The sequence below is a fragment of the Danio rerio genome, chromosome 3 (assembly GCF_052040795.2).
Source record: "Danio rerio strain M-AB ecotype USA chromosome 3, GRCz13ab, whole genome shotgun sequence".
Taxonomy (NCBI): Eukaryota; Metazoa; Chordata; class Actinopteri; order Cypriniformes; family Danionidae; genus Danio; species Danio rerio.
In genome coordinates, this window is record NC_141023.1 from 42776923 (window position 1) to 42794637 (window position 17715).

General features: G+C 33.9%; 1 protein-coding gene across 2 annotated transcripts in view; it reads left to right on the plus strand.

The window, feature by feature from the left end:
• ints1 (integrator complex subunit 1) overlaps nt 1-17715 on the plus strand; it is a 63459-nt gene that overhangs the window by 42158 nt on the left and 3586 nt on the right. For both annotated transcript variants that reach the window (XM_087244898.1, XM_087244897.1), the window contains exons 35-44: nt 957-1080; nt 2154-2284; nt 2374-2461; nt 3486-3733; nt 9056-9185; nt 9293-9426; nt 12497-12689; nt 15735-15856; nt 15969-16078; nt 16154-16270. In XM_087244898.1, coding sequence (XP_087101024.1) covers nt 957-1080; nt 2154-2284; nt 2374-2461; nt 3486-3733; nt 9056-9185; nt 9293-9426; nt 12497-12689; nt 15735-15856; nt 15969-16078; nt 16154-16270 — 1397 coding nt within the window. The remainder of the gene's footprint in view (nt 1-956; nt 1081-2153; nt 2285-2373; nt 2462-3485; nt 3734-9055; nt 9186-9292; nt 9427-12496; nt 12690-15734; nt 15857-15968; nt 16079-16153; nt 16271-17715) is intronic.

Sequence of the window (17715 nt, forward strand, 5' to 3'; positions counted from 1 at the left end):
ATATATATATATATATATATACATACAAGCAGCAATTTGGGGGCCAAGCAGTTCACAGCCGGAATGAGCAAAGCATTCCAGAGGTAGAATGGGCAAAGCAGTCTAAAATCAACATGGTTAGTATAGAGCATCAGACAAAGTGAAACAAAGTTTTTAAAAACCCTTTAAGTATGTAATAGCCGATCGACAAAATGTGACATTGTCGCACTTGGCACGCTTCGCTGTATGTAAAGAGACCAATTTTATGAATTTGTGACAAACGATTGAGAAGTTATAATTAAAAAAAAAAGCGCTGCAGATATTCTCAGAGCATTGTTGTCATAACACAACAAGGCTCTGTCCGAAACCACCTACTACTCAGTTAGTTCTGCATTTAAATTTAAATGTACTACTTGGCCGTTATAAAAGTACGTTCTATACCGTATGAATGTGAGGAACTCTTTGCGTGGTTAATGTTGAGACTGCCCTCTATCATTGTGCCAAATTATACAACTTTCCCTCATATGGTTATATGGGCTGCCATTTAAATTTGATGGAAGAAACAGAAGAGGGAATAACAATAATAGTAAAAGGAACGCCAACAAAAACAATAGGTGTCAACCCACCTGTGGTACTTTGCTCCTTATTAAAAAAATTTAAAACTATTATTTTAAATTGTATTATTATTTGACCACATTACTTCTTAGTTTACTGCAGGGGCGTAGCAACCGGGGGGGACGGGGACGGGGAGAGGGGAATACGTCCCCCGCACTTTTAGAGACAGACTATTTAGAAACAGGTGATTAAGAATGTTAACCATGTCCACTACACCCCTGGTTTACTTTATTTTTGATCAGGCAAATATAGAAGCATTGATGGCAATTAACAAATTTAGTAAATGTGTTATTTATTTGCTAGAAAAAGTGTGTTTTCTAATTTGTTTACTGCTGTGTGTGTGTGTGTTCTCTCCCTGATAGCACTGAGTCAAAGAAGCCTGGCTCATGTTCAGGGCTTTTGGTTGACTGGCTGGAGTTGCTTGACCCTGAGGTGACCTCTGTATGCTCAGATCTTCAGCAGAAGCTGCTTTTTGCTCAAAACAAGGTAAACCGATCTAAACTGATTATGTTGGTATGACTATTTATTTATTAATTTATTTATTTGATTTTACACTTATAGTCCAGTCCAGCAACAATAAATGATACAGTACATTGTATCCTGGTTTTCATAGGATTTACTAGTTTTGTATTTGGTGACAAAACTTTCTAAAATTCAAGGGTTAGTTCAGCCAAAAAGTGGAGATTCTGTTATTGTTTCTGTACTTTTCCCTCATAGTTGTTCCAAACTTCTAACACCTTAATTCATCTTCAGAACACAAATTAAGATTAGACTAAAGATAGAGATCTCCCTCCCTCCCTCCCTCCCTCCCTCCCCATAGACAGCAGTGGTTCCTTTATTTAATTTAAGTGTGAAGTTTTCGTTCCAAATGTTTAATTATTTTGTCAAAAGTACATAAATGCATCTGTTTTACAATAATTTAATTAGACATATTTTCCTCTAATTTTAAGGTAAAAATTATTAGCCCTTTTAAGGTATTCTTTTTTTGATAGTCTACAGAACGAAGCATTGTTATACAATAACTTGCCAAATTACCCTAACCTGCCTATTTAACCTAATTAACCTAGTTAAGCCTTTTAATGTCACTTTAAGCTTTATAGAAGTGTCTTGAAAAATATCTAGTCAAATATTATTTACTGTCATTATGGCAAAGATAAAATAAATCAGTTATTAGAAAATTATGTTTAGAAATGTGTTGAAAAAAATACTCTCCAATAAACAAAAATGTTTATAGAAAATTATGACTACAAAAATATATATATATATATATATATATATATATATATATATATATATATATATATATATATATATATATATATATATATATATATATATATATATATATATATATATATATATATATATATATATATATATATATATATATATATAGACTTCTGCTTATCTTAAAGAATTTGAAATTCAGTCATTTGTTTAAGAAGAATATAATGATGATAAATGGGAAAATTTGTTCTTAAATCAAGGAAACTGAAATACCAAACAGATGTGACGTGTCTGTAAAATTTGAGTATAAAGTTTCTTATTTTTGTCTATAGGCTAAAAGCAGTGGTGTGAGTGTGGCTCCTTCATACAGGCCATACCTGCTGGCCCTCCTCACGCATCAGTCCAACTGGAGCACGTTACATCAATGCATCAGCTCTTTGCTCAACAAACACAGAGAGCAGAGGTCAGCAGCTGCTCTCTTTAGCAAACACACTTGCTGCATTTCATTCTCACACCTGCAGAGTGTGTAACTCTGTTTCATCTCATCTCCAGACTCGACCCGACCTCAGCTCTGGACTTCTTGTGGGCCTGCAGTCACATTCCCCGCATCTGGCAGGGGCGAGATCAGAAGACACCTCAGGTATGGTTATAGTTATTATCATTATGTATTAAGGGTATTAATTATATTTATATAATTATAATATATTATAATATAATTATATATTTATATATTAATGTTTTCTTGCCATCCATCCAATCCATCTAATCCACCCATGCATCCGTCCATCCATCCACCCACCCATCCATCCATCCTCCCATCCATCCATCGCTCTCTTATATTTATACACAATTGTTTGATACACATGACTTTGATATACTAATAGCATTTTTTTCTGTTAAACTTCATAAACTATGACAGAACAAGCACCAAAAAAGTCAGATTGCATTTATTGTGACATCAATTTACATTTGGTTGAATGTTTGGTTATTGGATTTTAAATGTACAAATGTAAACTTACAATATCCTGTTTTTTTATGAAAGCCATAACTATAAAGCAGTTCCAGTAGTCACAAATGTTTGCCTTAACATTTGCTATAAACACATTATTTTTGCTTTTAAATTGTAATGTGACAAGTAAATCAATAACTGTAAACTATTATAATCAAAAAGTTTGCCTTAACTTTTGCTTTATAAAGCATTATTTTTTCTCTTAAGATTGTAATGTTACAATGTTATAATATCATTTGATTTTAACCAATTTGTTTTGCACAAAAGGTCTAGAATAACCTACATTTCAATTTACAATTCACTTTTATTGTTTTTCAGACCGTTTATTATAAACATATTTGACAGGATAAAAAAAAAAACAACAATAACAAAAAAGTAAAGTTCCTAGTGACAGTGTTAATGCAATCAAGAAAATGCCTGAGTGAAAATTTTAATTCCTTGGTATTGACCGGGTGACTATTTCCTATATATTCTCATTGCAAAGCCTTAATACCTAAAATATGCAACCAAAACAATGTAAGATTGATTTATAAAGCACTTCAATCCGTATATTGCTCATTAAGCAGACAACTTTACAGTGTTAAACATTAAATGTATAATCAAAACGTGTATTCTCTCTTTTGCTTGTGTAAAATGTGTATTTGTGTATCTGCAGAAGCGCACAGAGCAGTTTGTTTTAAAGCTAAGCTCTGAGGAGCTCATCAGTCTGGTGGATCTCATCCTGTCTGAGTCGGAGCTGAGCTGCCGGGACTCTGGCTCCTCCAAGAGCGCTCTGGACCCGGTCTCCTGCTCTCTTCTCCAGTCCCGACTGCCACTCCTGCACAGCTGTCTGCACTCAGACCTGGACAATGTCAAGAGGGTCTCCGAGTACCTCATCAGCTGCGTGAAGAAGTGGGGAGACAGGTACACCCTTTGAGTCTGCATGTGGCATTACATTTTCTCCCTTTAAATCATACCATTAAGCGAATCTCTTCACACTGAATCTGTTTTCATTCATACATTCGCTGAGCTGTCACTTTGCATCAAAATGCATCATCTTTCCATCTTGAATTGATTTTGCGGTTGTTATTTTTTTAACAGCAGATGGCGCACTAGGCTAATTTTTAATAGGGATTGAAGGAACTAAATATTTTAAAGGTTTAAAAACAATTGAATCAATTGCTTTGCAAAATGATTCACTGTTTTGAAGCATTTGAAACACCATGTGGTAGGGACACCTGCTGGTCAACACCATGTAAATGCAACAAAAACTCATGCATTAGAATCAACTTTTTCAAACATGTTGCAAACTTAAAATGGAAACTATAACTTATAAATTCCCTTAGCTTATCATATTTGTAAGGAATTGGATGCAAGTCGAGTATGGCTGTTCATAAAGCATACCGCTCCATCTGCGCTTAAAAACTGAGATCAGAGTCTATTCAAGAGAGAATAGCGAAGCAGTTAGAAAATCTCCAAATCAATGCAGAATCTATTTATTAAACACAGCTGTATTAATAACCACAATCTAGTGATTTTACATATGCATTTAAAGCACTGTATAATGGTGCAGAATGGGTAATGCAGATCCATTCTGTATAGATTTTTAATTCCACTTCCTGTTTTTTTTTTCCTGTTCTTTTTATCTTAAACTGCGTAATGTACAGACATTTCCTCCAACCGAACTCACTAATATATAGTAAGGTGGAAAATAGTATGCGAGATGAGTACCAGGTTGAAATTATTATTATTTTAAAAAAGAATCGAAAAGCACACGATTAATCTATTACTTCTGCTGAGTATGAATACTCAGATTGATTTGCTGGAGATTGTTGCTAGCTCTTAGTTACAAAGCTGGTCACTAAATTTGTTTTGTCTCAGAAAATGACCACAAATTTTAATTTTGTTGTAAAGCAGGTTGAAAATTAAGGGAGCTAAGATGTAGCTTTAACTAAAATACCCCGTAAATACAAGATAAGAGGAAAAAAGTACCCCTGCACAGTTACTAATCTATTATGACTGTCATGATTCAAGTTTAACGTGGAAAGTGTCAATTTGCAAAACTATATTCTGATGTCCAAAGGTTGCTTCTTATTAGTTATTATTATTTATTTATATTGCAATGTTGAACGTTATAACCAATCACACGTTTCTGTTGATCGCAGTAGCCAATTAAATGTGGATAGATTACTCGTCACCAGTGAAACGTCTGACTTAGGGCTAGGCGATACGACAAAAATCTCATATCACGATATAAATCATCATATCCTGATATCAGTATATATCACAATATAGTAATATTTCGGTAAATTCAATCAATTGATAGCTTATATGTAAACTACCTGACAAAAGTCTTGTCACTGATCCCAGTTGTAAGAGCAACAAATAATAACTTTACTTCTAGTTGATCATTTGGAAAAGTGGCAGATTTGTTGAACTGCATCCCAATCATCACAAATACTGCAGAAGACCTACTCTAACTCGATTCTGACATTCGATCTAAGATTCTGACAGAAATCTGTCAAGTTTGGTGAAAGAAAAATCATTGTTTGGGGTTACATTTAGTAGGGGGGTTCGTGGGAGAGATCTGCTGAGCCTAAGGTATCAAGACAGTTGTGCTGCCCATTACATTACAAACCACAGGAGAGGGGAAATTCTTCAGCAGGATAGCGCTACTTCTCATACTTTAGCCTCCACATCCCCTTTAGCCTTCCTGAAAGCCAGCCCAGTCACCAGACATGAATGTTTTTGAGCATGTCTGAGGTAAGATGAAGGAGGAGGCGTTAAAGGTGAATCCAAAGAATCTTGATGAACTCTGGGAGTCCTGCAAGAACGCTTTCATTGTCATTCCAGATGACTTTATTAATAAGTTATTTGAGTCACTGAAGAAATGTATGGATGCAGTCCTCCAAGCTCATGAGAGTCATACACAATACTAATTATTTTTTCCACTGCACCATGACTTAATACTCTATACTGTACATCTAAGTCAGACCTTACCGTCCAAATTAAATAATTAAAAAATCAAGGCATGATCATATTTTATTTTGGTAAAATAAGCATAATCTAGAGGCCTTTGCCTTTCATAAAAGCTACTACTGATACCAAATGATCAACTAGAAGTCAAGTTATAATGAATTGTTCCTAAAACTTGGATAGGCCAGTTTTGTCAGGTAGTGTACTGACTACATTTAAAGGACTTTTCTTTTTTGCATTTTAAAGTATACACTCAGAACTGTACTCATTCATAAATGATAATATTTCTTGCGCTATTTAGAACTTCAGGGCAAATGTTTGATGAAAAACAATACAAAACACTTTTCAAAAACTAATGATAATGAGTCCAACCTAAAAATAAAAAATGTCACTAAGTAAAATGCAAAAATTTAAACATTGTACTTACAAGATTGCTACTTTCTCACAAAGCTGTTTTGTCTGCGTCCTCGTAAAGGCATGTGATATTGCTCATTGTAATCATTACAATATGAAAAAATATTATTGTTATGACTTCACAATGTTAATCTATGGACTGAAGTATGTAACATTTATATTGTGACAATTGTGTGTATTGCGGAAGGAAGAGAAAACCCTGCATCAACCAAAATACTGCCAAAAAAAGAATAATTTATTATACAAAGTCAAAGATAAACAGAAAATAGTTATAATAAAGAATAATAATAATATAGATGACAACAAATAACAACAAAAGGTAAATTATACACAATCTATACAAAAAATTAAAAAATACAAAAATACAAAAACAATAATACCTGTAGGGGAAGAGGACAAAGGTGGCACTGAAAGAAATTCTTCGCTAGAAACTTTGATGATGATTCTAATTAAGTAAATATGTTTAAATAAACTTATGTATTCAAGATGCCATATACAAAGTCAGGAGGACTATTAGAAGACTGTTAAAAAGTTTTATTTTTTATAAAAATAGAGCAACTAAATATATTTTCCATTACAAAAAACAATATTAATCGCATCAAAACAGTGTCAGACAGAGGTCAGCATTTGAACCATATTACCATACACTCAATCACACTCACCACCATAACAAAGCCAGCGCACTGAACTTCCTCCTTAAAGACACTGATAAACGCGTGCGATATCACCATCGTCGGTTTGCTTACAGCAGAAATGCCCCACATCAGGCACAATAGCAGGAGGAGCTGTAATTAGCTCTTGTGGTGTGAAATGAGAGGCAGCTGAAGCTGTGATCTAGCAGAAAGAGCTCAGTGTAGTATAATGAATGCGTGAGGATTAAGGCTCCGGCTCTTCCTCTGGCTTCTGTTGTGAGTCGCAGCTCAGACCGAGGCTGTCAGAAAGATCAGAACTGGCCTCTTTGTGCCTTCCTTTCATGAATCTGCCTTGGGTTAATAAACCCTCTTAATGAGGGGGAGAAAACTTTGGACAAGGTCAGACCAAAAAAAAAATTGCTACAGAAATACGATGTTTTTAAGTCAAGCTAAGCTGTCTTTTGGTTGAGAATGGGCCCGGGTAATGCTGGCGTGTAAAGCGCGTGTTTGGTGGGATAAACATTCGTGTGCTTGTTTGGCATTCTCTCCGTATCTGTTGCTTTTGAGCACAACAGCGGATTAGCAGGCATAAACCACAATTAAGCAACAAAGTTGTCGGTGTAAAAAGCTTTCGCTTGATTGGGTGAGCTGTAATGACTGTGCTCTTCTTATTATTGTGCAGTCTGTTTTGATATTGGCCGGTTTTTCAAGTTAAACTGTGGTAATCTGACATTTTTTTTACTGTCAAAGTGTATAGTTTTTGCATAAAGGACAATACTTTGTGGAAAAAGTTGCGTTTTTTAATTATAAATAATTATTTGTAATTATATTGATTATAATTTTAATAGTTTATGCTTTGTTGCTCAAAATGTGTAATAATAACAATAATGATAATAATAATAATAATAATAATAATAATAATTTATTACATTTACATTTTTACATTTAGTCATTTAGCAGACGCTTTTATCCAAAGCGACTTACAAATGAGGACAAGGAAGCAATTTACACAACTAGGAGCAACAATGAATAAGTGCTATAGGCAAGTTTCAGGTCTGTAAAGTCTAAGAAGGGAAGTATTAGTAGTATTAGTATTTTTATTTATTTATTTATTTTTTTTGGGTACAGGTAGTGTGATATTCAGGCAATTGCAGATTAGGAAGTGAAGTGGAGACTAAATAGTTGAGTTTTTAGTCTTTTCTTGAAAATAGCGAGTGACTCTGCCGTTCTGATGCAGTTAGGGAGTTCATTCCACCAACTGGGCAGATTGAGCGTGAGCATTCGCGAAAGTGATTTCTTCCCTCTTTGGGAAGTAATTAAAAGCGAGCAATTAAAATGCTCCAACCACAGAAAAACAAAGAAACTCTGCAAAATTCACTGTGAGTGATTGCTTTTTCTTTAAGAAAAAGAAAGTAAACTCAATTTTTGTCTCTCTCACTCTCTCACTGTGGACATTTAACCTACTGGCGTGAGGTAACTTTTCCTCTCCTCTAGGCTGTTAAAGTAATACTTTAGTTTTCTCCTCTACGTCTATCATGGATCAGCTATGATCGCTGCTGCCGTTTAGCAGTGTCACTAATCGGTGAACAGCGCCAGAGCATTAGGGGTGTAAGAACTAGATAGACAATGATCAGAAAGTGAGCAGGGTATTTACATTTGTTTATTTGCTATACTTGCTCATATTGTTCTGTGCATGTACTTGAGTTGTTAAAGGTACAGTTCATATATCTTACTGCTTGTTTTAAAGGACAAAATTGTATTGCAAATAATATATAAATATATTTATCTATTTTAACACAAGAATTCCTGTGCTGTAAAATAAAATATTATATTGTGTATATAAAAACATCGTCAATGCACCGTGATGCTCTGAGATATCGAATTGAACCGAATTGATGGCATGATAATCACAACCAAACTAAACAGTTAGACCAGTGTCTATATAGTTCATAAACTGTTTATTTATTTATTTATTTATTGATGCTTTAAAACTCATTTGTTACACCACTAGACCCACTAATGTGACCTGGTGAACCCAAAAGTGGGTTTAAAAAAACTGCAATAAAATGTTAACCAGTCGCTGCGTTGTACATGTTCCTCATATTTTTAACCTAAACTCCTGATGCTGATTTAATATAAAAAGATTTAGAGAATCAGAACAGGCTCTTCTTAGCTTTTTATTGGCAGTTTAAGTAGTTATTTATTGTTTGTGTGCTGTTTACAGTATAATGAGTAAGAAGTGTCAGACGCTGCTGCTTCAGATCTATCTGCACTTCCCGGAGGTCATCCAACACATCCGCCTACCAGAGGCCACACTGAGTGGCGAGGGGGCAGCAGACGGCAGCACATGCAAGGTACCGGCTGCAGAGACTGACACCTCCTGTTAATAGCACTGCACAGATTATTAATACTCTGCTTGTTTTCTTTCTCTCTCTATGTGTGTGTGTATCCGCATATTCAGTTGGACGTCCTTGTGCATCGGCTCATCACTCTGCTGGCTGACACTGGAGACTCCAAATCAGCTGAAAACCGTGTGTCTGATGCCAATCTGGCCTGCAGGAAACTTGCTGTCTCTCACCCAGTGCTCCTGCTCAGGTTTGCACAACACGCATCACAGCTTTCTGTTCAGTCCAACAAACTGTTGAATGTGTGGTTATGGGTTGTACTCGTATGTGGGATTTATAATATATGAATAAACAGTAATGGCTTTCTATAGGTCATGTTGGATAGTTGTAGCAAGTGGTTATATCCGTGTCTGGGGTAGTGTTCGGTGTAATTAGTTACAATATCACTAGTTACTGTAATTAAATTAATTTTCTGCTGAAAAAGTAAAGGGTTATTTTCATTTTTAGGTTATTTATTTGCTGTGACTTATAATATACTTGGCTTAAATACAGGGCATAGATTCAACAGTATTATATACAGTTGAAATCAGAATTATTAGCCCCCTTTTAATTATTATTCTTTTTAAATATTTCCCAATTGATGTTTAACAGAGCAAGGAAATATTCACAGTATGTCTGATAATGTTTTTTTCTTCTGGACAAAGTCTTATCTGTTTTATTTCAGCAAGAATAAAAGCAGTTTTAAATTTTTTAAAAGCCATTTTAAGGTCAAAATTATTAGCCCCTTTAAGCTATATTTTTTTGATAGTCTACAGAACTACTGCCCAGTCTACACTAATTAACCTAGTTAAGCCTTTAAATGTGACTTTAAGCTTTATAGAAGTGTCTTGAAAAAATATCTAGTGAAATAGTATTTACTGTCACCATGGCAAAGATAAAATAAATCACGTGTTAGAAATGAGTAATAAAAACTATTATGTTTAGAAATGTGTTGAAAAAAAATCTCTCTGTTAAACAGAAATTGTGGAAAAAATAAATGGGGCTAATAATTCAGGGGTGCTAATAATTCTCAAATCACGTGTATAAAAGCTTTTTGGCTTCCTTGTAAAATATAATGATGACAGAAAAAGTTGTGGTGGGACCTAAATGCTTTCCTAGGTAATTAATTAAAGGTGGTTTCTGTCACTGTTTGTTTAGCCTGCATTAATGCATTAAGTGCAAAGCTGCACAATTAAACATTAAAAGATTGTGATCTCAACTCAATCCTGCATAACATGAATGATAAATCATAATGATTTGCATATGTTTCCTAATCCTTCGAAGCGCTGCATTCAATCTGCGTTTGATCGAGAGAGATTCAGTTTTTACATGTTTTCAGTTAGTTACAAACATTTAAATAAGACAGAAGTACTAGGAGAACAGTCTATAGCTCAGATATAAACACTAATGTTTATGGTTAAGATTAAAATCGCAGGTTAATGGAACTTGACTGTTGAATGTTGAACTTGAATGTTGTAGTAATTACATTGTTTAACCAAAAGGTGGTTACTACCATCAAAATTGTCACTATAGCTTTTCAAAAATTATCCACCTGAAAATTTTTTTTCCACCAAACATGTTTTATGTGTGAGTTGTTAAATCATTACTTGAAACTAAATATAATCTGTTGTACAAGATTTCTATATTTAGCATTAGATCATGTTTCATATTGAATATTTTCTTTTTTTTCAGCAGGTTCTTTCTTGATTTTATTAAAATTACAGGTTCTAAGTTCTGTTTGTTAAAATCAATGTTTTTTAGCAGTAATATTTTTGTATAAATGGAAAGCAAATGGTATTTGTTTCCTCTCTTTTTTGCTGATCCGAAAAATGGTTTGATCCGTGACTCGATCATAGTGTGATCCAAACCGCGTGATTTGTGATCCGTTACAACATTAGTGGCAATGTAAATTCAGAGAAGCAGAGTAATAGTAAATGTATTTTTGTTGTTCAGATATTTTGCATAATACCTCAAATTTTCAACTAAACAAGGTTTTATTTTTCCAAAAACTGCACTTTTAAGAAACAATTGAATGCTTTAAAAGTTTATGCTAATATATGTATAGTGGCATTACTTTGAAATGTTTTATGTTTCGATATATATTTAGTTTAATTTTTAAGTGTTCATTTTTTTGGCCGTTTACCTCAAATTTTTATAAACTTTTATTTCTATAGTCAATGCATTAAGATTTATGTGGAGTTTTAGTAAGAAATTTAATTACTTATTGAGTAACTAAGTTGCTTTTCAGACATAATTTAAATACAAATGTAGTTACGTAATTGATAATTAATTACTTTTTTTTAAGTGACTCACCCAACACTGGTCTAAAGTACAGTTTTGATTTAATAAGAAAGTGTTAGTTTACGTGACCTTAAAAAGATAAAAAAATAAAAAAGTAACCTCTAATATTAACATAAAATTCTTTTTTTTTTCCTCCAGAAATTTAAATCTGTAATTTTGTGTTGCTTTTTACAACCAGTTGTGGTGTTGTGGCATTTAGGGGGGAAAACCTGCCTGTGAAGTGATCGCTAACTGGAATCAGAGAGCAATGATCATACAGATGTGTTTGTAAATTAAAATATTAATATTAATATATATTTTTTTTTTATTCAAAACTTTATACTTACATAATCAAACATACTAATAATGGGTGAAACTAATTTTTCAGCAAAAAAAATATTTTATTTGAGTAATATTTTCACATCTGATGTGAAGAATACGGCATAAATTTAATTGGCTAAATGACCAAATATTTGGCTAAATTACCAAATAAATCTAAAAGAAAAGAAAAAACAAAGGGACAATTTGTTGATTGTATTTATTATTATTTGTATTTAAATTCGTAATTTACTTCTCTTTTCAAATTGCAATTCAAAATGTTACTTTTTATTCTTCAATTTGTTTATGCATTGTGTATTTACTTGGTGTTTTATGTTTTTGCAAAACAGTTTATTACTGGACAGTTAAAACTAGTTACTTCATATAATAATAATAAAAAAACAACATTTGTTGTCCATTAAAATATCAAATTGGGAATAAGTTTGCAAGTATATTTTATTATAGATTTTTAAACTAATTAGTAATTCCATTGTTAATTGTGCAATTATTAATTAATTAAATTCTGTATTGCTTATTATGTGACGCTGTGGTCCTATGGTATATTAATAATTCTAAAAATATTATAAAAGGAGCAATTTACCAAAATAATTGTGTTCTTATATGTGAAGATGCATAATTGTGTAATCTTCTTAGTGTGTAAAAGACCTGTCTGTGTTTTCCAGACATCTGCCCATGATTGCTGCTCTCCTGCATGGTCGCATCCATCTAAACCTTCAGGAGATCAGGCAGCAGAATCACCTGGGCTTCTTCACTGATGTTCTGGCTGTGTTGGAGCTCCTGCAGCCGCTGGTTTTCAACTCTGACCACCAGAGAGCGCTGCAGGACTGTCTACTGTCCTTCATCAAAGTACTGCAGGTAATTAAAAACACAGACCTCCTCTAGTCTATATTATATTATTAAAAATATTATTTAAATTGTAGACACATTATATTGTGTATAAATTATATTTTCTTTTGTCTTTGCCATCATGATAGTATATAATATTTTACTAGTTATTTTGCTAGACAATTTAAAGGCTTAACTAAGTTAATTGCATTAACTGAGTTTAGTCATTGGACAACTGTGATTTGTTCTGTAGCTAATCAAAACAAAAATATTGCTTAAAAGGCTAATAACATTGACCTTATCAGTTTTTACATTTGTTAAAATAATTGCTTTTATTCCAACCATACTAATTGAAATAACTTTCTCCATAAGAAAAATATAATAGGGAATACTGTGAAAAAGGGTATTTCTAATAGTTGTACAAACATATATATGTGCTTGTATATACGAGCATAATTATTTCTCCCAGTACACTCAGCATAAATAAGTATACCCCTCGCATTTATCTTATTTAAATTAATATTTGTGCATCTACAATGCATCCGGAAAGTGTTCATAGCCGTTCACTTTTTCCACATTTTTTATGTTACAGCCTAATTCAAAATGGATTAAATTCATTTATTTCCTCAAAATTCTACAGACAATACCCCATAATGACAATGTGAAAAAATTTTTTTTCAATTGTTGCAAATTTATTAGAAATAAAAAAGCTGAAAAATCACATGTATTCACAGCCTTTGCTCATAACTTTGTTGATGCATCTTTGGCAGCAATTAAAGCCTCAAGTCTTTTTGAGTATGATGCCACAAGCTTGGCACACCTGTCTTTTGGAATTTTTGGCCATTGTCCTTTGCAGTACCTCTCAAGCTCTATCAGGTTGGATGGGAAGAGACGGTGTACAGCCATTTTCAGATCTCTCCAAGATGTTCAATTGGGTTTAGGTCTGGGCTCTGGCTGGGCCACTCAAGGACATTCACCGAGTTGTTTTAAAGCCACTCCGTTGATATTTTGGTGGTGTGCATTGGGATATTGTCCTGCTGGAAGATGAACCGTCGCCCCAGTCTGAGGACTGGAGTACTCTGAAGCAGGTTTTCATTCAGGATGTCTCTGTACATTGCTGCATTCATCTTTCCCTCTATCCTGACTAGTCTTCCAGTTCCTGCTGCTGAAAAACATCCGCACAGCATGAAGGTGCCACCACCATGCCTCCCTGTAGGGATAGTATTAGCCTGGTGATGAGCGGTACCTGGTTTTCTTCAAACATTACATCTAGCATTCACTCCCAAGAGTTCATTTTTAGTCTCATCAGACCAGAGAATTTTGTTTTTCATATTCTTGTAGTGGCTTCCATCTGACCACTCTACCACACGGGTCTGGTCTGACAGAGAGACCATTGGGTTATTGATCGCCTCCCTGACTAAGGCCCTTTTCCCCTGATCACTCAGCTTAGATGGTCGGTCAGCTCTAGGAAGAGTCCTGGTGGTTCCAAACATCTTCCACTTACAGATGATAGAGGCCACTGTGCTCATTGGAAATTTCAGAGCAGCAGAAATGTTTTTGTAACCTTCCACAGCCTTGTGCCTCGAGACAACCCTGTCTCGAAGGTCTACAGACAATCTCTTTGTCTTCTTGCTTGGTTTGTGCTTTGACATGCACTGTCAACCCTGGGACGTTACATAGACAGGGTGTCTGCCTTTTCAAATCATGTCCAATCAACTGAATTTATAGCAGGTGAACTCTAATGAAGCTGCTAAACCTCTTAAGAATGATCAGTAAAAACAGAAAGTACCTGAGCTCAATTTAGAGCTTCACTGCAAAGGCCGTGAATATTAATGTACATGTGATTTTTCAGTTTTTTTATTTTAAATAAATTTGCAACAATTTCAAAAAAAATCTTTTGTTCACATTGTCATTATAGGCTATTTTGTGTAGAATTGTAAGCAAATAAATTAATTTATCCATTTTGGAATTAGGCTGTAACATTAAATAAAGTGGAAAAAGTGAATACTTTCCAGATGCACTGTACATTAAATTAGTCAGCACCACAGTCAAAACTATCCTAAGCTTACAAAAAACCTTAAGATCACGGTCCAAAAATTAATTAACATGTTGGAGAAAAATATTAGGAAAAATGGTCTCAGTCAAAAAATCAAGAGAAACACAAAACATAAACTTCACTTGAAATGTTGTTGTTTGTAATAAAAAAAAATTTCAATAACTAACTATTATTAACTTAATTATTAACTTAGTTATTTCAATGCATATAACTATTAAGGTCCCGTTTACACTAATGCGTTTTCGTTTTAAAACGCGTAAGTTTTGCTACGGTTAGGGCATTCGTCCACACTATGCCGGAGTTCTCGAGCGGCGAAAACGGAGCGTTTCGAAAACGCTGGAGAGGCCGTTTTCATTGTGAAACGCTGCTGCTCCATCTCAGTGTGGATGAAGGAAACCGGAGACATCTGAAAACAGAGGCGGAGCTGCTGAGATTCGCTACCTGCCCCTATCACATGACTATAACACATGGCTTTGACACTGCTGGAAGACAGCAGACCAGCCTTCACTGTAAACAACAACATGGACACAGAAATCGAAGCACTGTTTGCACTATTGTCAGTTTTAGGCACCATTGTGCAGGTATTCATTTGTTACGTTTAGTTACAACAACACCTCGTCGTCTGTCCACAAAAATACCTCTCTTGCTTTCTTTGCCATCGCGTTTATTTTTCAACTGACATTTATTGACCAACAACAACCAAATGCCGAGCGAGATGCATGCGTCCTGATTATACTAGAACACGCATGCCCAGAGTGCGTGAATGGTCACGTGATATACGTTTTTGGTGGCAAAGTGTGGACGGAGATATGTTCAGAAACAGTTTTAAAACTAAAACGCACTAGTGTAAACGGGGCCTTAATAAAACAGCTCTGTTTGAATGCACAAACAAAAATTGTCTATATTCACTGAGAAATTATAGGGCTTATTTATTTATATATATATATATATTAAATAACTAAAGACAGTACAACCTGGCTAAGAACTGCTGTAAGTGTACTAATGTGCCCTTCTTTCAGAACTTCAGGAGATCATCCCGTCTGCCAATAATCAACAAATTTGTGCAGTTCATCCAAAAATACATTACCCATGATGCCGCATCAGCAGTCCCTTTCCTTCAGAAACACTCAGATGTGCTTCAGTAAGAATGCTTTTACCTTGTTTCGGCAGTATCTCATTCTCACAGTGCTACATTTACTGTCTGCTTGTGATGTCTCCTGGTGTAAAGCCTGTGTTTATTTCCTCTCTGTCAGGGGTCTGTCTACGGAGAATCCAGACCTGGTGCAGCTGAAGTCTCTGCTGGCCGGCTTGACTCTGCCGGTGAAGTGTGGCTCTTCTGAGAGCTCGGCTGAGGATGGAGACGGTAGGCACTCAAACCACAGGAGACTGAGGAACAACAACAGAGACTCACTCTGTTCTCTCGCTCTCTGTGTTTCAGTGGAGGAGTCCTCCTCAGGATCCCTACCGCTGGTCAACATCTCTGCCTCCATGTCTCTGACCGCTGCAGACATGACCAAATGCCTGAAGAAGATCTCCAGAGGGGAAGCCATTGAAGGTGAGACTAGTCAAGCTGATTCTTGAAATGGTATAAGTCTAAAATGTGATTACTAATTGTCTTAAAAGGGCCTTAAAAAGTCTTAAATTTGACTTGCTGAAACCTGCTAGAAACCCTGTTGAAAATTGTACTATCTTTATATCTATTTAGAAACACGATAGCATCAATAAATATAAATGGCTCTCACCGTAAACCTTATTTTATTAGAATGTTAAAATGTAAGTACCATTGGGCAAGATTTTATAATGAAAACACTTTGATGGATGTTTTTAAAAAGGTATCACCAGGAAGAATTTTAAGTTATTTGTTAAATATTGAATTGAAACTTATATTAAACTTTTAATATATTTTTTTGTGAATTTTATTTATTTCTTTCTATTTATGTATGTGTTTGTGTATCATCTCTTATTGAAATAAGAAGTTCCACTTATCATGTAATGTGTTTTTATGTATATTTATCCTGCCATGACAAAGCTAATGTAGCAATAAATAAATAAATATAAATTAATAAAACATACAAACAAATCAATAAATATTATTAAATATAATAATAATAATAATCATAATAATAATAATAATTATTATTATTATCATTATGTATTATTATTGTTATAAAATATTTGTTACAATTTAAAAAATACTTCATATTGTTTAGATTCTAGGTTGTCATATATAAAATAAAAAATTAAACCAATGCATATACACAATTCAAAATAGTTATAAATTAAATAAATTTCATAATTGTTTATTTAGATGTATAAATTATAGCAAATAATGAATATTTCTGGAATTTATTATAAATAAAAATGATAAAATATTTTTGACAATTTTATAGTATAACTTATATGTTATTATAGATTATAAAATATCCATTGTTACAGATGAATTACTTTTTTTGTGAATTTTATTTATTTATTTATTTATTTTTATGTATTTGTGTATCATCTCTTTGAAATATGAAGTTCTTATCATGTGATGTTCTCATGTATACTGATCTTGCCATTGAAAAGCCATGACAAGTTGCTGACGTGGGAATAAATAAACAAAAACAAAAAAAGAAACATACAACAAATTTATAATTATTATTAAATATATTAATAATAATGATAATTATAATAATAATGATAATAATATTTTAATATTTCATAATGTTTAGATTCTAGGTCATCCTATTCATTCATTCATTCATTTTCTTTTTAGCTTAGTCCCTTTATTAATCTGGGATCACACCAGCGAAATGAACCGCCAACTTATCCAGCATATGTTTTACGCAGCGATTGCCCTTCAAGCTGCAACCCATCACTGTGAAACATCCATACACACTCATTCACACACATACACTACGGACAATTTAGCATACTTAATTCACCTGTACCGCATGTCTTTGGACTGTATGGGAAACCGGAGCACCTGGAGGAAACCCACATGAACGCAGGGAGAACATG